This window comes from Nicotiana sylvestris, chromosome 8 (assembly GCF_000393655.2).
Source record: "Nicotiana sylvestris chromosome 8, ASM39365v2, whole genome shotgun sequence".
Taxonomy (NCBI): Eukaryota; Viridiplantae; Streptophyta; class Magnoliopsida; order Solanales; family Solanaceae; genus Nicotiana; species Nicotiana sylvestris.
The window spans coordinates 158,676,877-158,703,660 of NC_091064.1; the positions used below are offsets into that span (position 1 = coordinate 158,676,877).

General features: G+C 37.9%; 1 protein-coding gene across 6 annotated transcripts; it reads left to right on the plus strand.

The window, feature by feature from the left end:
* Positions 1–18,653: 18,653 nt before the first annotated feature.
* Positions 18,654–24,161, plus strand: LOC104211577 (transcription factor APG-like). 6 transcript variants are annotated; one of them, XM_009760657.2, is made up of 6 exons: positions 18,654–18,799; positions 20,809–20,877; positions 21,031–21,096; positions 21,719–21,991; positions 22,702–22,796; positions 23,568–24,161. In XM_009760657.2, exons 1-6 carry the CDS (start codon positions 18,665–18,667, stop codon positions 23,620–23,622), a joined length of 693 nt encoding a protein of 230 aa, XP_009758959.1. In that variant the 5' UTR covers positions 18,654–18,664; the 3' UTR covers positions 23,623–24,161. The 6 variants fall into 6 exon arrangements, with proteins under 6 accessions (XP_009758959.1, XP_009758957.1, XP_009758958.1 ...); XM_070153168.1 differs by lacking the exon at positions 18,654–18,799 and adding an exon at positions 19,112–19,780 and having other exon boundaries at positions 20,812–20,877; XM_009760655.2 differs by lacking the exon at positions 23,568–24,161 and having other exon boundaries at positions 22,702–23,046.
* The last annotated feature ends 2,623 nt before the right edge of the window (positions 24,162–26,784 follow it).

Below are 26,784 nucleotides of genomic sequence, written 5' to 3' on the forward strand. Positions count from 1 at the left end.
TCAACCCAAAAGGGAAGTTTCCTCCAAATTCTTTCCTGCATTTTACTGAACAAAAAATAATTAAAAAAAACGAAAAAAGAAATAAGAAGAAAATTCCAAAAAAAGGGGTTTGTTTAGAATCCCCAATATCAACCTATTTTTCGCCAACATTAGGGCTCCAATCCATGAGTTGAGATTTTAGACATAGGGCCTCCATTCCCTAGTCACCTTTGCCAACATTAGGGCTCCAATCCCTGAGTGGAGATTTTAGACATAGGACCTCCATTCCCTAGTCACCTTTGCCAATATTAGGGCTCAAATCCCTAAGTTGAGATTTTAGACATAGGGCCTCCATTCCCTAGTCGCTTTTTGCCAACATTAGGGCTCCAATCTCTGAGTTGAGATTTTAGACATTCGGCCTCCATTCCCTAGTCACCTTTGCCAACATTCTGAGTTGAGCAATTTTCCTTTAGCCGACATTAGGGCTCCAATCCCTGAGTTGAGCAATTTTCCTTTAGCTGGCATTAGGGCTCCAATCCCTGAGTTGAGCAATTTTCCTTTAGCCGACATTAGGGCTCCAATCCCTGAGTTGAGCAAATTTTTCTTTAGCCGATATTAGGGCTCCAATCCCTGAGTTGAGCAATTTTCCTTTAGCCGACATTAGGGCTCCAATCCCTGAGTTGAGCAAATTTTTCTTTAGCCGACATTAGGGCTCCAATCCCTGAGTTGAGCAATTTTCCTTTAGCCGACATTAGGGCTCCAATCCCTGAGTTGAGCAAGTTGCTCCAATCCCTGAGTTGAGCAATTTCCTTTAGCCGACATTAGGGCTCCAATCCCTGAGTTGAGCAATTCTCTTTTAGCCGACATTAGGGCTCAAATCCCTGAGTTGAGCAAGTTTCCTTTAGCCGACATTAGGGCTCCAATCCCTGAGTTGAGCAAATTTTTCTTTTGCCGACATTAGGGCTCCAATCCCTGAGTTGAGCAATTTTCCTTTAGCCGACATTAGGGCTCCAATCCCTGAGTCAATCCCTGAGTTGAGCAAATTTTTCTTTAGCCGACATTAGGGCTACAATCCCTGAGTTGAGCAATTTTCCTTTAGCCGACATTAGGGCTCCAATCCCTGAGTTGAGCAAGTTTCCTTTAGCCGACATTAGGGCTCCAATCCTTGAGTTGAGCAATTTTCCTTTAGCCGACATTAGGACTCCAATCCCTGAGTTGAGCGAGTTTCCTTTAGCCGACATTAGGGCTCCAATCCCTTAGTTGAGCAAGTTTCTTTTAGCCGACATTAGGGCTCCAATCCCTGAGTTGAGCAAGTTTTCTTTAGCCGACATTAGGGCTCCAATCCCAGAGTCGAGCGGTTTTCTCTTTTTAGCCAATATTAGGGCTCCAATCCCTGAGTTGTGCATTTTGCCTTTTGCAAACATTAGGGCTCCAATACCTGAGTTGCGCCTTTTAGACTTGATACCAATCCCCTCATCAATTCTGTAGATTTTTATGGCAATTAACTCACGAAATTTTCCCAGTGAAATTGGGGCAGAAAAATTTCGTTCATTTGTTTGTTTTGTTGTCTGAGCAGGTTTGACCTCGAAGCACAGGGATCGAGATGACCTACGGAGTGAGTCTCAATCCAGAATAAAGAAAGGAAGGAAATAACAAAAGAAGATGAGCCCAAATACTGGAGCAAACAAAGTGCAGATCGCTCAAAATCTGATTGAAGTCACGAGCTCCGCCAATCCCGCTTCATTCAATGATGCAGAAATAAACAAGCACCTACAACTTGCAAGCATCTAGATTTAGATCGAAGTCTACAAGCAGAATCAGCTAAGACTCAAGATCAAGTTGCGAAAGAATTATAGATAGGAATCTTGTAACTAGTAGTTGATAGGCATAGCTAGCTTAGCTTTGATTTTTCTTTTTAATGTAATAAGGAGGTCAGTGAGCAGTAGCAACAGCAGTAACAGTAAAGTCGCAGCATCATGGTAGTCTCAGCTAGCAAAACTTCCCGAACTACAATGACTTGATTCCTGTTTAGCCCAGGATATGTAGGAAACCTCTGAAGCAAAGTTCGGTCAAATCTTTCCAAAAAAAAATGCTTCACACGGAGTATTCCAACGGGAAAAAGTCGCTCGTATCCGCTCACTTATCTTTGCACGAAAACCCTGCGTGTTTCCGGACAAAGAGGGGCAGCTGTGAGCACGTGATTTTTGCCCTATATGAGAATTACTCCCAAAAATCCAAAATAAAATAATTTTCCTTTGCGTGCGATTTTTGAATTTTCGTGGCATTTTTTGATAATTATTTGTATTTTTGTCTGTGCATGTTTATTTGTTTAAATTAATAAAATATAAAAAATATGTCGCGTTTGCATTTAATATTTAATTAAATTTGTTTTAAAAAATGAAAAAATCATAAAAAATAATATACGTTGCATTTTTAGCATTTAACGTCCAAATTGTGTGATTTTATAGTTAATTGCTATTTAAATGTGCGATAATTGTTATTAGGAGTTAATTAGTATTTTGAGATAATTTTGGGTTTTATAAATTAATCTTAGCATTTTTAATTAGGAAATTGAATAAATAGAAAAGAACAAAAAATAAAAGAAAACCGGATTGGGTCTTTTATTCAAATTTAAACCACAAGCCCAAAAGAAACAAACCCATACCGGGTCAACCAGACCCGGTCCACCCCATAAACCCAAAGATCCAACCCACCCCCATTTTCATTTTTTTTCTTTTTCCCAACCCTAAAAAAAAACCTAAATTGTCCCCCCCCTCTCTTCTTCTCCTTCTCCAAACCAAGCTCCCTCCCATGGCTACCCCTTCCCCTTCACGTCCCAACAGCCCTCTCACCCCCATGGCAGCTGATGCCCAAGCTCCTTCGTCTTCTTCGTCGTCGAGCCCCCCCCACCTCGTCGACCTCCAGCCATGAACAACCCCTTGTCGACCTCCAGCCATGCAACCACCACCAGTTTCGTCCAAACGACCACCTCCCTACCACCTCCCTTCACACAGCCCAGCCTCACCGTCGACCCATCTCCACCTGCCATTGTTGTTGCTTCATCTTCTCTTCGCCCTCTCCAGTCGCAAAGCTCCATGTCCAGCAGCCACTGCTGCTGCTTCACCTCAACACACACACACACACAGCCTCACGTCCAAACAACCATAAAACCAAACACAACTGCTTCTTCTTCAGCCCATCGCACGAGCAAATAACCAGTCCGCCTCCCGTCTCCATGCCAGTTTTGATTTCTGCCTCATCATGGAGTACATGTATGCTTTCATTGGTTCGAGCCTGACTAAGAGCTACCATCCGCCCAAAGGGCTCGTTTGGTTTTGTTTGAGTCCGTCGTTGTTCGTCGTTCACTGAGGTCCAGTCGAGTTCGTCGTTGATGCGATCCGGTTAGTTGGTTTAAGTTTCATTTCTGTCCGTATCTTGTTTGATATTTTCGTATTTGAAATCAGTATATGTTTGATTCATTTCTTAATTGTTTCTTCAGTTTGTTTTTATTCATTTGTTCTTGTTTAGTTTAATATAGAAGTGTGTTGGTTATAATGTTGTTAGATTTAATTTGAAGTTCAATTGATTTTTTGAGTTTAGTAATTTGAATCTACTTGTTTGTTATTGTTGTTGAATCTGAAAGTAGGTTTGTTATTAAATGAAAAAATAAAATAAAAATATTGTTCAGTCAAAATAATTCCAGTTGTTTCTTTGTTGTTCATCATTTAGTTTGAATTTGTTGTTTGAATTTGTTTAAGAATTGGTTATAGCTGTTGTATTTTGGTTAGAATTGATTAGACGAATTGGTTATAGATGATGGGGGTAGAATGGTAAATTGCAGTATTTTCAGGGGTAAAATGGTAATTTCAGTAAGTTCGGAGGGGTATTTTTGGAATTGAAAATTTGAACAATTATTTAATCTGAGTGCTCCGTCCACTAGGCATTAATAATATTACAATAGTACATGGTGGGGGACAAGACATAATGGAGTGTGAATAATGCATTTGTTTAATATAGTGGGGGACAAGACATAATGGAGTGGAATAATGCATTTGTTTAATATAGTGGGGGACAAGACATAATGGAGTGAGAATAATGTATTTGTTTAATATAGTGGGGAACAAGACATATTGGAGTGAGAATAATGTATTTGTTTAATATAGTGGGGGACAAAACATGTAGGCATGAGGAACAAGGGAATTAAATAAGAAAAACATTAAGTAGTGGGGGCAAGGCATACAATTATGGGAATATTTCGGGTTAGTGGTTCAAGACAAGAGTCTTGGTTATAAATAGAGTCATTTTTTACACATTGTAAGAGGATGATGGAGGAGAAAAAAAGTTGAGAGAGTTGACTGAATTTTGAGAAATCAGAATTTAAGAGCAAAAAGAGAAAAACAAGCTGAACTTTTACTTGAATAATTTCAGGTTGCTTTTCCTTGAGTATTATTTAAAAATCAGTAAACTACTGCGTCTTGTATCCGTCTCTCTTCTGCTTTGACTGCGATTGCATTCTGGTGCTGCTGGTTTTTCAATCTGTTACTGGTTTATTCTACTGGTTGTTACTGGTTTTGTTGTGTTGCTGAACCTGTTGTTGCTGTGTATTTACACTACTGCTGCTTCTACTGATCTTCATCTTCTTTCCTTGCTTTCCAAATACCAGGTACACAAACTGATACACTGGTTCATCTTGTAAGCTACTCGAAGCATGAATGCAAAAATGGGAAAGATTTGAAGCTGTAGTTTAATGTAGTCTTTTCTTTCTTTTACTGTCTGTACTTAGAACATTCTATGCGCTGCCCATGTAAACTCTGGTTATATACTGAATCTCGGTTGTATATATGTTAGCTAGTTGCCTTCACTAGAATCAGGTAGTTGTTGGTTATGTATAACATGGGCACTATCCTATAGCAGTTTAAGTTGTAAACTTATTCCCCGTAGGTTTTTAGTATAAAAGGACTAATAGTGTAGTTGTAACATTCTGCTAGTTCAATTTCTTCGATTAAACAGCATGTTCCAAATACACATCAGGCCTTAGGTTGATTACTCAATAGTTCAAACTATTTTAGTTAACAACTTGCTCATCTAAATTCGTTAAAAATGGGTTTCATTAGGTATCACTTTCATTTCGGATTCTTAAAGTTTGAACATGTGTAGAATCATTTAGCTAAGCCAACATCTGAATAAGGATGGCACAGGTCCAGTTTTACCCCTTATACATCGGACCTGGGCCCATAATTGTTAACCGACTGCTCCTATTGTATCGTTTTCAGATTTAACGACTCACTCTCGAAACTCAACTATAATAACTCGTGAGCATGTAAATAAGTTAGAACTCTTTTTCTTTCATTATAGAGACGAACGAAATAGAAAACATAGTCACTATAGGTCAATCCTTTTTGATAATGAGACGAGCCTCGCCAAATAAAAATGCAAATTGCGGGGCCCTCAATAATTGGTCATAATAAATACTTAGAATTTGGGATGGGCCGTTTAGCGAATTTCACTGCCTTCCTCAAAGATAATAACGCGTTAGACTCTTTAGGCGCGATTTTAATTAATTTACATTCTTAAATTCGGGTGCGCATTTATGTGACCCAAATCCAAATCTCAACGGAGTCGGAACGTATTAACAACCACGGGTGTATTGATTGTGACGTGGTTCGAGATGCATTTTCACGACGTTGCAATTCTATTAAAAAAAATAATAAAAGCGGTTTAAACTTAATAAAAGCACATAAGTCACAACATGTATTTAAATCAGATATTTAGCCATTATAACAATTTAAGCGACCGTGCTAGAACCACGGGATTCGGGGGTGCCTAACACCTTCCCTCGGGTCAACAGAATTCCTTACTTAGAATTTCTGGTTCGCAGACTTCATTTGGAAAGTCGAATATTTTCCTCGAATTGGGATTCAAGATAAACCGGTGACTTGGGACACCAAAAGCCAAACCTTTCCCAAGTGGCGACTCTGAATTAAATAAATAATCCCATTTCGAATATTGTCACTTAAAATGGAAAAACTCCCTCACGCATTTATCCTTTGGGGTAGGCGCGCAAAAAGGAGGTGTGACAGCTCTGGCGACTCTGCCGGGGATACCCAGAATCTCTGGTTCAGGGTTCAAGAATTCGAGCTTAGAATAATTGTTATATTTGGCTTTATTATCTGATCTTTATTACATGTTTTTGCATAACGTGCTAAATGTTGTCTTTTACCGCTTTGATATTATCTGAACTGTATATAAACTGTGCCGAAACCCTTCTCTTCTTACCTCCGGGGAGAAGCTCGCTGGTCGAGACTCCCTATTCTGTTAGTGTCAATACCTGAAATAAGAAAGAGGCCGGACAAGTTACAAAGCCGGACGATCTCGCGGGTCCCCGGTACGTAGCCCCCTCCTCGACTCGAGTTGTCCGCTCGGGTACACAGTCTAGAACAAATACCCAGGTTACGAACCTAGAATAACTCAGCTTCATGCCGGATCTCTAGTAGGAACGCTTGTTTGCATCATGTGCATTTGACTTTGGAGGCTCAACACAGGGGTTGGGTTTGTCTAGGACAGATGTACCAAAATGACAAAAGACCATCCTGATGCATCCAACTTGCTACTTGTGCATTTGTTTGTTTCGGACTTGCATGCTGACCGGCTTTTGAATATTTTGAGGAAAGAGAGATAGAAGTACGAGGGTTAAAAAGAGTTAAATCACCTGCTTTGAAAAACTAGTAGTGTCGAAACTCTGCCGAATTTTTGAGAAAAGAAAAAGAAAAAAAAAGGGTTTTAGTTAGACTTATTTGCCAATGAAAAAAGAGTCTTGTTTTCAAAAGAAGTTTGTTTTATCGGACCGAACTACGCGGGTTTGATTCTCACCGGATGTGAGATACGTAGGCAAACCTCATCGGTTCTGACCCCAATTTTCAAAAAATAATCCAAAATTTTTTTCTTCCAGTCCCTTCTTTGAAAATATTTCCTTAAAAATTTTAATAAACAAAAAAAAAGTAGTTTTTAAACTAAAAAAAAATGGTTTCCTTCTTTCTAATATCTTTAATACAAAAAAAAAAAAGAAAAATCAATAAAAATCAAAATCTAAAATACGGGTTTCCTTCATTCTGAAGTATTTTTCCAAAAAATCCAAAAAAAATATCAGAAACAAAAATCCAATAAATTGCTCTTTAGCTGTCTTTATTTTGTAAATATCCATAAAAACTTTGAAAATATGAGTCCAAAAATATTTTCGCTTTTCTTTAGAAGTACTTTTGTAAATAAATAAAAAAAACCTCAAAAATACAAAATATTTTCTTAAAAGTGCCTCTTTCGAAAATTAAGAGGCGACAGCCAAAATCCAAAGAAAATATTTTCTTTCTTATTTAGAAAAAGTGAGAACAAATGAAAATTCAAACAAAAATATTTTCTTTTTTACTTCTAAAATTCTCAAAGTTCCAATCAAAAGAAAATGAATTTTTAGAAGTCTTTCTTTTAAAAAATAAAAATAGATTCCAATTCAAAAATACAAAAAATATCCTTTTCTTCTTTTAAAGCATTTTTTTTAGAAAAATCCAAAAGAAACAAAAATCCGAAAAAAACCTTTATTCTTTTAAAGCATTTTTTTTAAAAAAAAATTATTCCAAAAAGAAAAAAAAGAGTTAGTTTACTTACTCTATTCACGATCTCCCGAACTACGCAAGATCTGATTCATGCGGGGTCATGATACGTAGGCAATCCCCATCGGATTCGATCATAGCCATAAAATAATTGAGTAAAAAAATGAAAAAAGAAAAGAGCGGCAAAAACAAGATCAAGAGTGGTTAAAGAGAGGCAGGAATAAAAGAAAAGAGGTACATAGTGAAGAGGGCTAGATTAAGGCCGGGATGAAACATGCAACCCGTTCAAACACATAGTAGAAGGGTTTAACTGTTTAGGTGCATTGCATCCCAACGTGCGATTTCCTATATGTTAAATGCCTCAAAACTAACAAGGTTGTGTGTGTGAGTAAATTAGCCAGGTTCTGTTCAGGTGATTGGTTTGGTTGGTATGCGTTGATGAATGCGCAACCTTACACGCGGCCACAATATTATCCACAAAACTGAGCTCCACTTTCCAGAAATGTCCATCCTTACCAAGCTCCATACAATCCTCAATCAGATGTTCCCCGGTACAATCCTCGCCCAAGAGAGCCTTTCAGAAAGAATCAGTTCACCCCTATTGGTGAATCGTATTCAAGCTTGTTCCAAAAGCTGATTAGGCTAGATCTATTGCAGCCAGTGGACCAAATTCGGCTGAACCTCGAGTCCCCACCGCACTGAGCTGACACTATATGTGAATACCACTCTGGAGCAGTAAGGCACAGTACAAAGGACTGTTGGACCCTCAAAAGGGCAGTTGAAGATTCGATTGAAGCTGAAAGAATCGTTTTTCGGGATGAAGAAGCTCCTGATGTGATGAACAATTTGTTGCCCGCCCACAACAACAGGCCAATAGTCGGAATGATTTGTGAAGATGAGGAATTTGATCCGGCACTGAAGGCCATTACAACCCTTGCCCAGATAGAAGAAAAGCCATAAAATGGTTGCCAAACATGAAAGTTTCCATCAGACGGGAGTCTCAGTAGCCAGTCTTGCTATCCTTTCTGCATCCAGATTATCTCAGGGTGTGATCCAGATGTTTTACTTTATTGTCTTACTTTCTTGTATAAACCATTCTATCTTCAAAAAATTCAAAAGAAAAATTCAATCAAAATCAAGAAATGAAATTAATATTTCACTGTCTAGGAATGTCTCTTCTTTTAATCTTGTCATTTTTCTTTCTTATTCTCTTTTCAATTCTCTTAAATGCAAATTTCAATAACACGACATGCTTGCGGACTTCATGCCCGGATCCTGAAAGCCGTCAGACCTCGAAATAATGAATTAAGGATTAGATCGCAATGAAGATACATTTAAGAAAATAAAACAAAGAGTTGGAAAAGCTAAAAGAAAATTGGGTCCAGATTGGAAAGGTACATACATTGCAACAAGAGTACTGCCAAAAGAGTGCGTTGTACTTGGGACACATCGAAGGAAATGCCCTTGAAATAACTGTCAATGCAAATGCAGTCAAAAGGTACTATGTTGGATCCTACATATAGTTCTAATATTTTCCGGTTGAGATGACGAAGGCTTTCATTCTCGCTACCCAAACACTATCAACCCTTTGCAAACCCATTTGAGCTGGTTACTCTTCTTTGATTACCCTCTTTGGAACCTGAAAGTATTATTGAAAAATAAAATGAAAAAAAAAGAAATTGAAATGAAAAAGAAAAATGAAGAAAAAAAAAAGAAGAAGAAAGAATTGGAAAAATAAGAAAATATATATACAAAAAAAAGGAAGAAAAGACAATGAAAATGAAAAAAAGGAAACGGAAGGGAAGAAGAAAGTGAAAAACAAAGCAAATTAGAAAAACAAAAGAAAATAAAAAACAAATGATTTGCCTGTACTACGTCTGACTTGATTCCGAAAGGATACGTAGGCAGCCTCTCTCTGGGGTTCAGTCACACCAAAATAAAATCCAAGATCCCCCCCCCCAAAAAAAAATGAAACTGGGGCAAAAGTTATAGTGGTTCGGCGACAGTTCGCCAGAAAGGTTCTAAAGTTGTAATTCCATCCAAGCTCGTTTTACCCCAAATCCTGTTCAAGTCCTTCCGATCAATCGGTAAGAATGTTCAAGGATCAGAGAATGTAGTTACTTAGATCCTCGCAAGAAAAATAAGAGAAATAAAATGAGAGAGTCTTATTGGTGAAAACCCACGCGGGCATCGTAAGACGATGGTAAGTAAAGAAAAATGAAAATGAGAGAGTCTTATTAGTGCAAACCCACACGGGCACTATAAGGAGATGGTAAGAAATGAAATGAAAAATGCCAGCTCGTGAAAACCCACAAAGGGCACCCATGATCGAAAATAAGATCCTCACAGCCATCGGCATCAACAGAGTCCTGGCAAGGTTCCTCGGTATTCAAGGCAAAGTTGTGATGAATTTTTGAGAGTCGTACGGTTTACACAGATCATGCATCCAGTCAAAAAGGCATGTCATGTTCATTGAAGTCCGCATGTACTCCAGATAAGTCCTTCTCTCCTTTCCACGAAAGGCACACTTCTAGTTTTAAACTCATTCTCCATTCAATTATTTGTTTCTCTTTGAATCCCTTTTGGTCTAACACTGTTCCAAAACCAAGACAAAGAAAGGATGGCAAGACTGATTTACAGGGCTTTCGTTTGATACACGCTAATGTGCAAAAGGCACCCAGCCTCAGCAGGTGCATCAAGTCAACCTCGACTGGCCATGGCGGCCGATGCTCAGGAATCAAAACTCTTGGGAGGAGAAAATCAAATTAAAGCGCCTATAAAGGCAATTGAAGTTGAAAGGGTTGAGTTTCACATAGCTAATCGCCTCAGCGAAGTTAAAGAAACCAAGGTACCCCCAAATGCTCTAAAATTGAAGTTGGAAGAAAGAAGACAGAAAAGAAAGGCCTAAAAAGGCAAAATAAAGTTGGAAAGGTTAAGTCCCACGCGATTATACACTGCAGTTAGGTTTGAGGATCAAAAATTCCCTGATGCTCCGGAAAAAAAACAAATGATTTGCCTGAACTACGTCTGACTTGATTCCGAAAGGATACGTAGGCAGCCTCTCTCTGGGGTTCAATCACACCAAAACAAAAATCCAATTTTCCCTGAAGTTGAAACTGGGGCAGATGTTATAATGGTTCAACCACGGGCACACCAAATGGTTCCGAAGTTGTAATTTCATCCACAATTCTTTTTACCAAAAAACCAAGTACAAGTCCTTCGGATCAATTGCCAAAGGCAGGGGAAACCGAGAAATATCATGGTTGGAAGCCGATGCATTCTAAAATTGAGAGAAATAAAATGAGAGAGTCTTGTCGGTGAAAACCTTCGGGCACCCTGAGGCGACGAGAGTAGAGAAACCAAGAATGAGAGAGTCCGTTTAGTGAAAACCCGCAAAAAGTACTATCGGGGGACGGTGAGAAGAGAAATGAGAGAGGTCGACTAGCGAAAACCCGCAAAGGGCGCTGTCGGCCGAAAAGATGATTTCACCACAGAAAGTTCTAGCAAGGTTCCCTGGTTGGGAAACATAGATCCGTTTTGGTCCATGAGGAAATGCAAGTTCGTGAGGTTCGGGCATCCAGTCCAAAAAGCATGTCATGTCAGTTTAAAGCCAGCATGCACCTCAGATAAGTCCTTCTTTTTCCCCGAAAGGGACGCTTCTCTTTTAAATTCGTTTTTCCGCTCTTTGTTTACCTTTCCTTGAATCCCTTTCGGCTTAACCCTAATTTTCAAAATGTGTTAGAAAGAAAGGGTGGCAGGACCGGTTTCACAGAGCTCTATCTGGCAAGAGGTGAAGAAAATACCCAGCCTCAGTGGTGCGTTAGTCCAATCCCGACTGATCATGATGTTTGATTACCTCCAAAGTAAAGGCATTGAAAAAAAAGAGAAGAAAGTCAAAGGCAAAGGTCTGGAAAGCGGAATGAAAACCAAAGCCATACACGGGCGAGTTATCATGAAATCCTGAAATCTGAGTCTTATCAGTTTGAAAGGGGGTCGCCTTTGAAGCCAATCAATGGCGAAGTTTCTCAACAGAAATGAGGCCGGGACCAAGCAATTGGAATGATCAAGGCCACCGAACCAACCACCGTTTTCAAACTAACAATTGTTCTTTGTTTGGAAAATTGAAACAGGTGCAATCCAAATCAACCGTGCAAGAAGTAGGTGCAACCAAAAGGGAAAAGAAATGCACAAGTGCAAGAAACAACTTTGCAGCAAGGAATCAACCCAAAAGGGAAGTTTCCTCCAAATTCTTTCCTGCATTTTACTGAACAAAAAATAATTAAAAAAAACAAAAACAGAAATAAGAAGAAAATTCCAAAAAAGGGGGTTAGTTTAGAATCCCCAATATCAACCTATTTTTCGCCAACATTAGGGCTCCAATCCCTGAGTTGAGATTTTAGACATAGGGTCTCCATTCCCTAGTCACCTTTGCCAACAGTAGGGCTCCAATCCCTGAGTTGAGATTTTAGACATAGGGCCTCCATTCCCTAGTCACCTTTGCCAACATTAAGGCTCCAATCCCTAAGTTGAGATTTTAGACATAAGGCCTTCATTCCCTAGTCGCCTTTTGCCAACATTAGGGCTCCAATCCCTGAGTTGAGATTTTAGACATAGGGCCTCCATTCCCTAGTCGCCTTTTGCCAACATTAGGGCTCCAATCCCTGAGTTGAGATTTTAGACATTCGGCCTCCATTCCCTAGTCACCTTTGCCAACATTAGGGCTCCAATCCCTGAGTTGAGCAATTTTCCTTTAGCCGACATTAGGGCTCCAATCCCTGAGTTGAGCAATTTTCCTTTAGCCGGCATTAGGGCTCCAATCCCTGAGTTGAGCAATTTTACTTTAGCCGACATTAGGGCTCCAATCCCTGAGTTGAGCAAATTTTTCTTTAGCCGACATTAGGGCTCCAATCCCTGAGTTGAGCAATTTTCCTTTAGCCGACATTAGGGCTCCAATCCCTGAGTTGAGCAAATTTTTCTTTAGCTGACATTAGGGCTCCAATCCCTGAGTTGAGAAATTTTCCTTTAGCCGACATTAGGGCTCCAATCCTTGAGTTGAGCAAGTTTCCTTTAGCCGACATTAGGGTTCCAATCTCTGAGTTGAGCAATTTTCCTTTAGCCGACATTAGGACTCCAATCCCTGAGTTGAGCGAGTTTCCTTTAGCCGACATTAGGGCTCCAATCCCTTAGTTGAGCAAGTTTCTTTTAGTCGACATTAGGGCTCCAATCCCTGAGTTGAGCAAGTTTTCTTTAGCCGACATTAGGGCTCCAATCCTAGAGTCGAGCGGTTTTCCCTTTTTAGCTAATATTAGGGCTCCAATCCCTGAGTTGAGCGTTTTGCCTTTTGCAAACATTAGGGCTCCAATCCCTGAGTTGTGCCTTTTAGACTTGAGGTTTCCAATCCCCTCATCAATTCGGTAGATTTTTATGGCAATTAACTCACGAAACTTTCCCAGTGAAACTGGGGCAGAAAAATTTCGTTCGATTGTTTGTTTTGTTATCTGAGCAGGTTTGACCTCGAAGCACAGGGATCGAGATGACCTACGGAGTGAGTCTCAATCCAGAATAAAGAAAGGAAGGAAAGAACAAAAGAAGATGAGCCCAAATACTGGAGCAAACAAAGTGCAGATCGCTCAAAATCTGATTGAAGTCACGAGCTCCGCCAATCCCGCTTCATTCAATGATGCAGAAATAAACAAGCACCTACAACTTGCAAGCATCAAGATTTAGATCGAAGTCTACAAGCAGAATCAGCTAAGACTCAAGATCAAGTTGCGAAAGAATTATAGATAGGAATCTTGTAACTAGTAGTTGATAGGCATAGCTAGCTTAGCTTTGATTTTTCTTTTTAATGTAATAAGGAGGTCAGTGAGCAGTAGCAACAGCAGTAACAGTAAAGTCGCAGCGTCATGGTAGTCACAGCTACCAAAACTTCCCGAACTACATTGACTTGATTCCTGTTTAGCCCAGGATATGTAGGAAACCTCTGAAGCAAATGTTCGGTCAAATCTTTCAAAAAACAAAATGCTTCACACGGAGTATTCCAACGGGCAAAAATCGCTCGTATCCGCTCACTTTATCTTTGCACGAAAACCCTGCGTGTTTCCGGACAAAGAGGGGCAGCTGTGAGCACGTGATTTTTGCCCTATATGAGAATTACTCCCAAAAATCCAAAATAAAACAATTTTCCTTTGTGTGCGATTTTTGAATTTTCGTGGCATTTTTTGATAATTATTTGTATTTTTGTCTGTGCATGTTTATTTGTTTAAATTAATAAAATATAAAAAATATGTCGCGTTTGTATTTAATATTTAATTAAATTTGTTTTACAAAATGAAAAAATCATAAAAAATAATGTACGTTGCATTTTTAGCATTTAACGTCCAAATTGTGTGATTTTATAGTTAATTGCTATTTAAATGTGCGATAATTGTTATTAGGAGTTAATTAGTATTTTGAGATAATTTTGGGTTTTATAAATTAATCTTAGCATTTTTAATTAGGAAATTGAATAAATAGAAAAGAACAAAAAATAGAAGAAAACCGAATTGGGTCTTTTATTCAAATTTAAACCACAAGCCCAAAAGAAACAAACCCATACCGGGTCAACCCGCCCCCATTTTCATTTTTTTTTCATTTTCCCAACCCTACAAAAAAAAACCTAAATTGTCCGCCCCCTCTCTTCTTCTCCTTCTCCAAATCAAGCTCCCTCCCATGGCTACCCCTTCCCCTTCACGTCCCAACAACCCTCTCACCCCCATGGCAGCTGCTGCCCAAGCTCCTTCGTCTTCTTCGTCGTCGAGCCCCCCCTCGTCGACCTCCAGCCATGAACAACCCCTCGTCGACCTCCAGCCATGAACAACCCCTCGTCGACCTCCAGCCATGAACAACCCCTCGCCGACCTCCAGCCATGCAACCACCACCAGTTTCGTCCAAACGACCACCTCCCTACCACCTCCCTTCACACAGCCCAGCCTCACCGTCGACCCATCTCCAGCAGCCATTGTTGTTGCTTCATCTTCTCTTCGCCCTCTCCAGTCGCAAGGCTCCATATCCAGCAGCCACTGCTGCTGCTTCACCTCAACACACACACGCACACAGCCTCACGTCTAAACAACCATAAAACCAAAAGCAACTACTTCTTGTTCAGCCCATCGCACAATCAAATAACCAGTCAGCCTCCCGTCTCCATGCTAGTTTTGATTTCTATCTCATCATTGAGTTCGTGTGTGCTTTCATTGGTTTGAGCCTGACTAAGAGCTGCCATCCGCTCAAGGGCTCGTTTGGTTTTGTTTGAGTCCGTCGTTGTTCGTCGTTCACTGAGGTCCAGTTGAGTTCGTCGTTGATCCGATCCGGTTAGTTGGTTTAAGTTTCATTTCTGTCCGTATCTTGTTTGATATCTTCGGATTTGAAATCAGTATATGTTTGATTCATTTCTTAATTATTTCTTCAGTTTGTTTTTATTCATTTGTTCTTGTTTAGTTTAATATAGAAGTGTGTTGGTTATAATGTTGTTAGATTTAATTTGAAGTTCAATTGATTTTTTGAGTTTAGTAATTTGAATCTACTTGTTTGTTATTGTTGTTGAATCTGAAAGTAGGTTTGTTGTTAAAAGAAAAAAGAAAATAAAAATATTGTTCAGTCAAAATAATTCCAGTTGTTTCTTTGCTGTTCATCATTTAGTTTGAATTTGTTATTTGAATTTGTTTAGGAATTGGTTATAGCTGATGGGGGTAGAATGGTAAATTGCAGTATTTTCAGGGGTAAAATGGTAATTTCAGTAAGTTCGGAGGGGTACTTTTGGAATTGAAAATTTGAACAATTATTTAATCTGAGTGCTCCGTCCACTAGGCATTAATAATATTACAATAGTACATGGTGGGAGACAAGACATAATGGAGTGTGAATAATGCATTTGTTTAATATAGTGGGGGACAAGACATAATGGAGTGGAATAATGCATTTGTTTAATATAGTGGGGGACAAGACATAATGGAGTGAGAATAATGTATTTGTTTAATATAGTGGGGGACAAGACATATTGGAGTGGGAATAATGTATTTGTTTAATATAGTGGGGGACAAAACATGTAGGCATGAGGAACAAGAGAATTAAATAAGAAAAATATTAAGTAGTGGGGGCAAGACATGCAATTATGGGAATATTTCGGGTTAGTGGTTCAAGACAAGAGTCTTGGTAATAAATAGAGTCATTTTTTACACATTGTAAGAGGATGATGGAGGAGATAAAAAGTTGAGAGAGTTGACTGAATTTTGAGAAATCAGAATTTGAGAGCAAAAAGAGAAAAACAAGCTGAACTTTTACTTGAATAATTTCAGGCTGCTTTTCCTTGAGTATTATTCAAAAATCAGTAAACTACTGTGTCTTGTATCCGTCTCTCTTCTGCTTTGACTGCGATTGCATTCTGGTGCTGCTGGTTTTTCAATCTGTTACTGGTTTATTCTACTGGTCGTTACTGGTTTTGTTGTGTTGCTGAACCTGTTGTTGCTGTGTATTTACACTACTGCTGCTTCTACTGATCTTCATCTTCTTTCCTTGCTTTCCAAATACCAGGTACACAAACTGATACACTGGTTCATCTTGTAAGCTACTCGAAGCATGAATGGAAAAATGGAAAGATTTGAAGTTGTAGTTTAATGTAGTCTTTTCTTTCTTTTACTGTCTGTACTTAGAACATTCTATGCGCTGCCCATGTAAACTCTGGTTATATAATGTTAGCTAGTTGCCTTCACTAGAATCAGGTAGTTGTTGGTTATGTATAACATGGGCACTATCCTATAGCAGTTTAAGTTGTAAACTTCTTCCCCATAGGTTTTTAGTTTAAAAGGATTAATAGTGTAGTTGTAACATTCTGCTAGTTCAATTTGTTCAATTAAACAGCATGTTCCAAATACATATCAGGCCTTAGGTTGAGTACTCAATAGTTCAAACTACTTTAGTTAACAACTTGCTCATCTAAATTCGTTAAAAAACGGGTTTCATTAGGTATCACTTTCATTTCGGATTCTTAAAGTTTGAACATGTGTAGAATCATTTAGCTAAGCCAACATCTGAATAAGGATGGCACAGGTCCAGTTTTACCCCTTATACATCGGACCTGGGCCCATAATTGTTAACCGACTGCTCTTATTGTATCGTTTTCAGATTTAACGACTCACTTTCGAAACTCAACTATAATAACTCGTGAGCATGTAAATAAGTTAGAACTCTTTTTCTTTCATTATAGAGACGAACGAAATAGAAAACATAGTCACTATAGGTCAATCCTTTTTGATAATGAGACGAGCCTCGCCAAATAAAAATGCAAATTGCGGGGTCCTCAATAATTGGTCATAATAAATACTTAGAATTTGGGATGGGCCGTTTAGCGAATTTCACTGCCTTCCTCAAAGATAATAACGCGTTAGACTCTTTAGGCGCGATTTTAATTAATTTACATTCTTAAATTCGGGTGCGCATTTATGTGACCCAAATTCAAATCTCAACGGAGTCGGAACGTATTAACAACCACGGGTGCATTGATTGTGACGTGGTTCGAGATGCATTTTCACGACGTTGCAATTCTATTAAAAAAATAATAAAAGCGGTTTAAACTTAATAAAAGCACACAAGTCATAACATGTATAAAAATCAGATATTTAGCCATTACAACAATTTAAGCGACCGTGCTAGAACCACGGGATTCGGGGGTGCCTAACATCTTCCCTCGGGTCAACAGAATTCCTTACTTAGAATTTCTGGTTCGCAGACTTCATTTGGAAAGTCAAATATTTTCCTCGAATTGGGATTCAAGATAAACCGGTGACTTGGGACACCAAAAGCCAAACCTTTCCCAAGTGGCGACTCTGAATTAAATAAATAATCCCATTTCGAATATTGTCATTTAAAATGGAAAAACTCCCTCACGCATTTATTCTTCGGGGTAGGCGCGCAAAAAGGAGGTGTGACAATCTTCTATTGAAATTGTCATGTAACAAAAATAACATTTGAAATAGATCACAAAATAAATCTCAATGAATATAAAATACATGTCTTTTATATCTCATTAATTAATCACTTAATTGCGGTTAAATGATAGTATGTTTTACCATATTATTATTAGCTGTAAGATTAAATTACTTAATAATTAAGTATTTAACCCCAGTGCTACAACAACTCTTACAATGTTGTGGCTTGTATTGTTTCTATGTAATTGGATTATACCTCACCATTATTTACCGAATCAAGCACATTTATTTATGGATATATAGTTCAATTCTTGAAAGTTAAATCGCATCAGACAAGATTTAACCGTATTTGCTTATTGATATGGAGTTGGAGAATCTATTGAATAATAGTGGAGATTTTACTAAAAAAAAAGGTTAACTCGGTGTATTAAGCTTCCACTACGTGCGAGGTCCGGAACAAGATCATATCACAAGGGTATTTTTTTTTTGGTTTTTCATTCGGTGTCCGGTACCCACACAGGGGCCCGATTAAATCCTGATTCGCGCCGGGAAGCCCCACATTGAGGGTAAAGTGCTCCTTAACAAAGGCGACTCCATGCCCAGGGGCTAGAACCCGAGACCTCTGGTTAAAGATGAAGGAGTACTTACCACTCTTCTACAACCCTTGTTGGTGATCACAAGGGTTAATTGTACGCAACCTTACCTTGTATTTTTGTAAGAGACTATTTCTATGGCTTAAACTCGTAACCTCCTAGTCACGTGACAGTAACTTTACCAGTTGCGCCAAGAATTTTTTCGATATGATTTTACTACTGGATCTAGTCCCAACCCTTCGGGAGAAGCAATGTCAGGGGAATACTCATTGATAAGACTATTCATGTAGCATGTAGTATGGCAAAAATACCCGTGCAAAACTACAAAAAGAAAATAGAAAGTAGAACTAAAGCACACAGATTTCCCTTTTGCTTAAGCATTCCAGCTGGTTCAATTAGTTTAATATTTTATAAAGTCGGCGTTCAATTACTATTATTTATATACATAGTAAAAAAGTAGCTATATATTTTCACATGAACACAGAGGATATGACATAACCCCATATTCACAGAAGCAAAAAATATAATGGAGTTCAACAAAGAAAATGACATTGAAAAGCAACAAGAATCTCAAGATGAAGGTCGTGAAGATGAACTCAAGATGAACTATTTTCATTCCTTACACAATGTGAGAGAATCCAATAGCAGGAATACCACAAGAGTAAGTAGCACCTAATATTGTTTTCTCTATATTTATGATTGACGATATTATACTTTTTTTCATCATATCCAACGACTGGTAATTAATATTATCAGAATTGAAAATATTGCATACAAAGGGCTCGAGTGTTATTTATTTGTATATTTGTTTTTATATTGTTGTCATGTGTCTGCTGCGATGTAATTCAGATAAAGCAAGTTCTTTTGGTGCACATAACATCTGAGCGAGGGTAAGAAGGGATTTTCAAAATGGGCCCCCTAAAATTGACACAAACTTTCATTATGATAACGCAATTAATTCTTGTTCCTATTTGAGACTCTTTAACACCCAAAGAATATGTAATTCTTAAACACAAAACGCTGATAAAACAGACTGATATGCCACAGGAGTGATTCTCACTTTTATTTAGGGGATAGCTAAAAAAGGAATTTCTCTGTAACACCATCTTCTTGTGTTAGTGCTACTTATTCTTTTCTACCTCTTTTCTTCTCTCTTCCTTTTCTTTCTTTTTCTTCCCATCTTTTCTGACCCTAGGTTTATTGAAAACCTCCTATTTTTACTAAATAAGCGTAACGTTTGCGTATACACTATTTGCAAAGTATTTGAATTTTTTTCTCTTTTTTTAAGTTTGAACCCTGAAAAATTTGTGACTTTCCCACTAAACCCGTGCAAATATAATTGGTTTGTTGTTGTAGTACCATGTTCTTGTTCAGTTTCTCCTACCATACTCTCGTGTCACCATTCTCTCTCTACACACAATACAGAGCAACACGAACTGCCGCAGCATCACCGCGGGGCTTGGTGTCGCTCATTCCCTGTGCCACCACATAGCCCCAAAAAACCTATTTCAGAATTATGCTCATCACTGTTTTCGCCCCTTTCACAGATGAGTTCTACAGTTGAAATTTTGAAGAGGATAGTGGGTTGATCTTACCTCATATGACGTATCTACTTTTATTATTCTTGAGAAAACAAAAGAAGGTTAGAGGGGGCCGATATAATCTTTAGAAAAATTGGGGATTATTTACTATGTTCATTGACTTGCCTAACTCTTTGTATTTATTTATCATTGTCTATGCTATGGTGGTCCTACAAATTAGCTAATTCTCGTACCTATAAATGACATTAGTTGAGTTCTTTGATTCTAGTTACCGCACCAAAATGCAATTGCAGCTTCTCCTAAAATAGTATTGCCGGGATAAATATATATAATTCTGAATCTAAAGTTCCTAACAGTAGAACCTTTTGCAAACCTTGATAACTCCATTTTTTACGTGATATTTAGCTCCCGTTTGGCCATAGATTTTGGCTTCATTTTTTTTAAAAAATTCTGAGAACATTATCTGTTTATGAATATGATCATGTTTTGAGAAAAAAAATTTCAAGTTCCCAAAAACTGGTTTAGGGCAGTTTTTGGGTGAAATCTTTTCTTCCACTCACAATATTTCAAATTTTTTTCAAATAAAATGCATGTCCAAACACAACTAACTTACAAAAATTATTTTTCAACACAATTTCAAAAACTCTTTATTTTAAGTTTCAACCAAATCTATGTCCAAACGCTGAGTTAGACGTTCTCTTTTGTGTTGCTAGCGGAAGCTATTTGGGCTTGTGAGTGTAAGCAATTTGAATGGCTTTAGACTTTTATTGAGTTGAAGGTTGATGTTAACAGAAGTAATGCTTCCTCCCCTTTAAGGACATATATAGAATAGATCTGCAAGCCTTCAACTATCTCAAGCACATGATAGTTCACGGTAGAGTGTCAAATGGACGTGTTTGGCCGATTTTAGGCGGGTCAAAATAGGTTGAGTCAAGATATTGCCTACACCACTGATTGATAATGCACTACAATCACCCATTTAAACTTTATCAATCATTTGCTACTCTAGTTGCTACTAAGTGGCAAACTAGTCATGTCTGCGAGGACATTTAATTTGTGATAAATCAAACCTAAACCGAAATGCGAAGAATTTGTGTCCATAACTTTTGAAATTTCGAATTTTGCATAGCAGTGGCGCAGAGAACAAGTCGATAAAAGAATTAAAGCATTGCGAGAACTGATTCCTGGTTGTGACAAGGTAATTAATTATTACTAGATCTTTTAGCATACTCTGTTGTTTTAAACTTAAGTAGAATTGCTCCCTCTATCTAAATTTGTAATATACTGTTTAAGAGATATTGTCTTAAATGATAATACTTGTATTTGTCTCAAGTGTATTTACTCTTCACAGGTAGACCAAGCGTCCATACTAGATGATGCCATTAAGTACATTCAAGCTCTACAGCAACTTCATCGAGTAACTCTCTCATCTCACTTTATTCTAATTAAATTATTAGGAGTAGCTTGAATTTTCCAATCGTATGCTTTTTCCCGTTCGATCTTGGTAATGGTTAGAGCTAGATATACGATGACTAGCACCATTTGTCATGGTTCTTGTTTCTGATAGCATTATTTGCACTAGGTCGTAAATTATCGTCTCAAAGATTTAAGTTTTATATATATACATATAAATTAAAGTAATAATAATAATAATAATAAAGTATTTGCACATTATAAATGTGGTTTAACCACTTATACATCAGGTTAGTATCAACAATCACCTACAATTATAGATTAATTTGACTTGATGGTATAAAAACCTTTTACAATGTCAATATACAGAACTTATAGCCTGTTTTCTCCAAGGCAAAACGTCAAATTTGAAGTGTTGGCCAAGCTTTTAGGAAGAAAAAAAAATACTTTTGAGCAGAAGCAGTTTTGAAGAAAGATACATTTCAAATTAATTAGTCAAAAGTACTTTGTAAAATAAGTGGATTTTAGAAGTTTTGCCAAATAGGCGATTAAACACACCATCTCACTTGTTAAACTCCATTATCAACCGTATGTAGTGACAGTTATTTGCACTTGGGGAACAACAGATAACATCAATGAGGATGGGATTAATGTCCCAGGAAGCAGACATGAGTCAAGCTGGGATGATGCTAATGCCTCAAATGGAGCCAACAAATGGAATTATGGCTAATCAAACTGTAATTCCTCCATTTGCCCTGCCTACCTCTTCATCATTAAGTGGATTACAAATGGTGCCTCAGTTTCAAGCCCCATTCTGTCCTCAATTTTTGCAATCAACAGCTTATATCATGCCCTTATCACCTTCATTTTTCACTGCACCATCCCCCACCATGACTCAGGTTCGTCAATTTCTCATAAGCATATGATTCTAATCCATGTTATATTCATATATGTACTTCAATATGTATCTTATTTGTTTCACTAGTCTTTATAATACAATCCTATGTAATAGAGCATATGATTATATTATATTTCTGAAATTGGGGCGTATCGAATGTCTTTGTTCGCACAACTAATACAACTAAGGCGAAATACAGAAATACAAAAAAATAAAAGGCTCTTGTTGATAGTCGAACTCAAGACCTCGAGCCCTCTAACCAACTGAGAAGCTTGCTGCTCTTTTGCTTCAGTTCAAAACAATTAATCTCTTGTTTAATGAATTTGCTATAAAATTGAAATATAGCTACGAATGGTAAATTTGCTAAAATTATTGCTACGAATGGTAAATAAGATGTGTCGCATAATTTTTTCCTTTTAATACTTTTAACTTTTTTCTTTTTTTTGAATCCCTTAACTGAAACCCTACCTCCACCACGGTTCTGAAGTGACACAATGGAGAAGTTATGGAGTATTCATTTTCTCAAGAATCTTCCACAAGAAGAAGAGAGTTTATTTTCTTCTCAAGAAGAAGAGAGTTTATCTTCCATAATTGATTAATTTAATTTACATAAGAAGAAAATCTCAATATTAACATTGAGAGAAGAATGAATTCGTTCTTTTTTCTCTTTTTTTTTCTTATTAACCTCTTATTGATTGTTGAAATTTCTAGGGACGTACGATAAGAGACTCATCAGCTAGCAATCCGGGGGTTGATCTTCTACGAGAGTACGAGGAAGCCATTGATTATAACAATTCTAACCAAGGGTTGTTCTTTTCTTTTCCAATGCTCCAAATAAATTACGATATTATTATACTTACACTTCCTTTTTCTGCCTCAATGAACATTGTCTTTCTAGTAACTTTTGATTAATAAATTATACTAATACATTTCGAGTGAAAAGTTTTAATTAATGGATATTTTCATGGATCACCCTTTAAGATTTCAATTGATCATCTGGAGAAGTGGAAAATTTTCCAAGAATTCGAATAAAGAAAAATCTAGCGAAAAAATTAACTAAGGGGGACTACAATGAATTTGTTGAATATTTTGTTTTTCTAAGGCAAATAAATTAAAATATGATATATATATATATATATATATATATATATATATATATATATATATATATATATATATATATATATATATATATATATATATATGTTTTGGGGTTGGGGGAACTAAAGAAAATTCACCTGCTTGCTTTCCTACCCCAGCCCTTGATTGCCGACCCCTTCTCCACTTGACATTTTATTCTTCAATCTTTTCAAAATCTGAAATTATTTTTGACAATATATACGTCCTTAAGCATATACTCTTCTCCCTAAATGTTAAGAAAACATTCATGAAAAAGTTTTCGTTGTTCTTATTTTAATATAAGTTACTTTCTTAAATCTGCTCCCGTCACTACCTGATCCATGTATACTCTTACTAAACTTAATAGTAAAATCTTTTGTGAAGAAGATACTATACTTTTCTGTTTATGATTTAAAAAAAATTATATATTGTTGACAAACAGATATTGTTCATTGCAGGGTACAAGGTGAAAGCTCAAATTCTGCCTCTGATTCGACAACAGAAAAGTCATGAGATTTTTGTCACTGCTCGTCATGTTGTCACTGCTCGTCATGTTGTCACCACATAAAAGTATAGTGGCAGTATTTCGAAGTTTTGTGGACAAATGGCTCATTTGGCTAAGTGTCGTTGCTAGAAGAAAGAGTGGCAATTGGAAGATGTGTCTGGCAAAATGCATGGAATTATTTTGACAACAAAGCTAGCCACTTTTCGTGTGAAGGCTTCACCATATAAAAAGGTTACAATTTTCACTTCAGCGGACAACCCCCGAGAGTTTTCTTCCATCTATTTTCTCCTCACGCCTAGCTTTCTCTTCGTCTCCTATTTCCTTTATAACTTGTCTTTTCTTTATTTTCATTTTCCAAACTTGCTGGATTTATAATTTTTTTAGCTGATCTCTGTATCCTCTAAAAATAGAGCCAGACTTATTTAATTTTGGGAAGATATTTCACACTACTGAATAGTTTCTTAAGATAGTGTCTAACACGACTTAAACTATTTTTAGAATAGTACCCAACACGAATCTAGCCATTTATATATTCACTTATAAATAATATTGCAGTGTTATTTTTATTTCCCCGTGTTTATTTCCTACAATCTAAGAAACGAACGCAAATAATACTACTACACAAATTTTTGACGATGCTACCCATTTTTATGTTATCCCCATTGCTCCTATTCCAGTTGTCCTACTAGATATTCATGGTGCTCCTATTGAACCTGTTAGCGGAAACGTAAACGTAAAAGAAAGAACACAAAATTAAATGTGGTTCAGATCAAAATAATCCTACGTCCACCAGAGAACAGTTGCCTTTTTAATATTAACAAAGGAAGGGGAGAGTTCCCAATTACACTTAAGAGAATTTCTCTCTTAACTCTCTACTCACTACAATGTGTTGTATTATTTTTGGGATGGTTTCTACAAATGAAGGAGTGCATCTATTTATAGAGGTAAAGACCTCCTCTTGATGTCATTGGTGACATCAAACTACCTCCTCTTGATGTCATGGGTGACATCAAAGGAGGAAGCTTCCTCCTAGCATCCACACCAACTCTTTCCACCAACTCTTCCAATTGGCATGCCATTGTTGACTAAACATAAACCAACATTTTCAATCTCCACCTTGGTTTGCGTTTCGAGCGTGCGTGTGAACAACTCTGGCCAAAACTTCTAAGCTTACTGGGCAACCCCGTTGTAAGAAACAAGAAGAATCAAACCATTGTTGAACATACCACCTCCACCTAACAACTGTTCTCTTCGGAGTTGCATCAGTTGATGCACACCCCCGCCAAGTCCTTGCAGTGTGCAAACTTAGCGAGTGGGACTATCTTGGTCAACATATCTGCAGCATTATCGTCTGTGATAACCTTCACGACCTTGATAGTTCCCTCTTCAACAACATCTCGAATAAAATGAAATCTGACATCAATGTGTTTAGTGCGCTCATGAAATCTCTGATTTTTCATTAGATGAATAGCACTCTGACTATCACATCTAAGAGTTGATTCCAGCTGAACCAAACTCAATTCCGCTACTAAACCTTTCAACCAGATAGCTTCCTTCACCGCCTCCGCTGCTGCCATGTATTCTGCTTCTGTCGTAGACAAAGCGGCAATCGACTGCAGAGTCGACTTCCAACTAACGGCACTGCCAACGAGGGTAAAGATGTATCCAGTTGTGGACCTTCTTCTGTCAAGATCTCCTGCATAGTCAGAATCTACATAACCGAGAATTGAAATACCTCCACCACTTTTTCGAAAGGTCAGACCAACACCAGAAGCTCCTTTGAGATATCTCAATATCCACTTGACAGCTTCCCAATGCCTCTTTCCTGGGCTGGACATGTATCTACTTACCACACTTACAGATTGAGCAATATCTGGACGTGTGCATACCATAGCATACATAATGCTACCAACTGCACTGGCATAAGGAATCTTTGACATATGCTCCACCTCATCCTCGGACTGAGGCATTTGTAACTCTGAAAGTTTAAAATGAGGAGCTAATGGTGTACTTACAGGCTTGCACGTATGCATATTGAATCTCTTGAGAACCCTTTCAATATACCTCTTCTGAGAAAGATGTACAACACCGTCTTCTCTTGAAATCTCCATACCAAGGATTTTCTTTGCAGCTCCTAAATCCTTCATGTCAAATTCCTTACTCAACAGTTTCTTCAAAGCATTTATCTCTGTAATGTTGTTAGCAGCAATAAGCATATCATCAACATACAACAGTAAATAAATCATTGAGTTACCAGACATCTTCTTGTGATACACACAGCTATCAAATGCACTCCTTGAGAATTCATGTGTAGTCATGAATGCATCAAACCTCTTGTACCACTGTCTAGGGGATTGCTTCAAACCATACAAAGACTTCTTTAGTTGGCATACGTGATCTTCTTTTCCCTCAGCTAGGAAACCTTCAGGCTGATCCATATAGATTGTCTCTTCTAGATCACCGTGTAAGAAAGCAGTTTTGACATCAAGCTGTTGAAGCTCCAAGTCAAATTGGGCAACCAATGCTAGTAGCACGCGAATTGAGCTATGCTTCACGACTGGAGAGAAAATCTCATTGTAGTCAATTCCCTCCTTCTGACTGAATCCTTTTGCAACCAATCTCGCCTTGAACCTAGCATCTTCCACTTCAGGAATTCCCTCTTTCTTTCGGTAGACCCACTTGCATCCAACTGTCCTCTTCCCCTTTTGTCTTTTCACTAAGACCCATGTCTGATTCTTGTGAAGAGACTCCATCTCTTCAGTCATGGCTAACCGCCATTGTACAACATCCTTGCAAGAAGTTGCTTCAATATACGAGGAGGGCTCCAGATCCTTAATCTCTTCTTGTGCAGCTACGAACGCATATGCAATCAAGTTTGCTTGATCTATAAGGCGTTCCGGTTCTCGTGTTTGCCTCTTCTCCCTCCCCTTTGCAATTGTGTATGGTTCATTGACAGCAAGTTCTTCAAGGTCTACATCTTCTGACTCATCTTTAACCTGAGTCTCTTGATCCTTTTCCTTGGCAAGCTCCACCGGAAGCTCCACCTGCTCGTCGTTCTTGTTTCCTGAAAACTCCACGGAAACTTTACGGGGATCAAGTATAGAGGATTCATCAAAGGTGACATCTCTACTAACTATAAATTTGAGTAAAGACAAACACCAAAGTTTGTA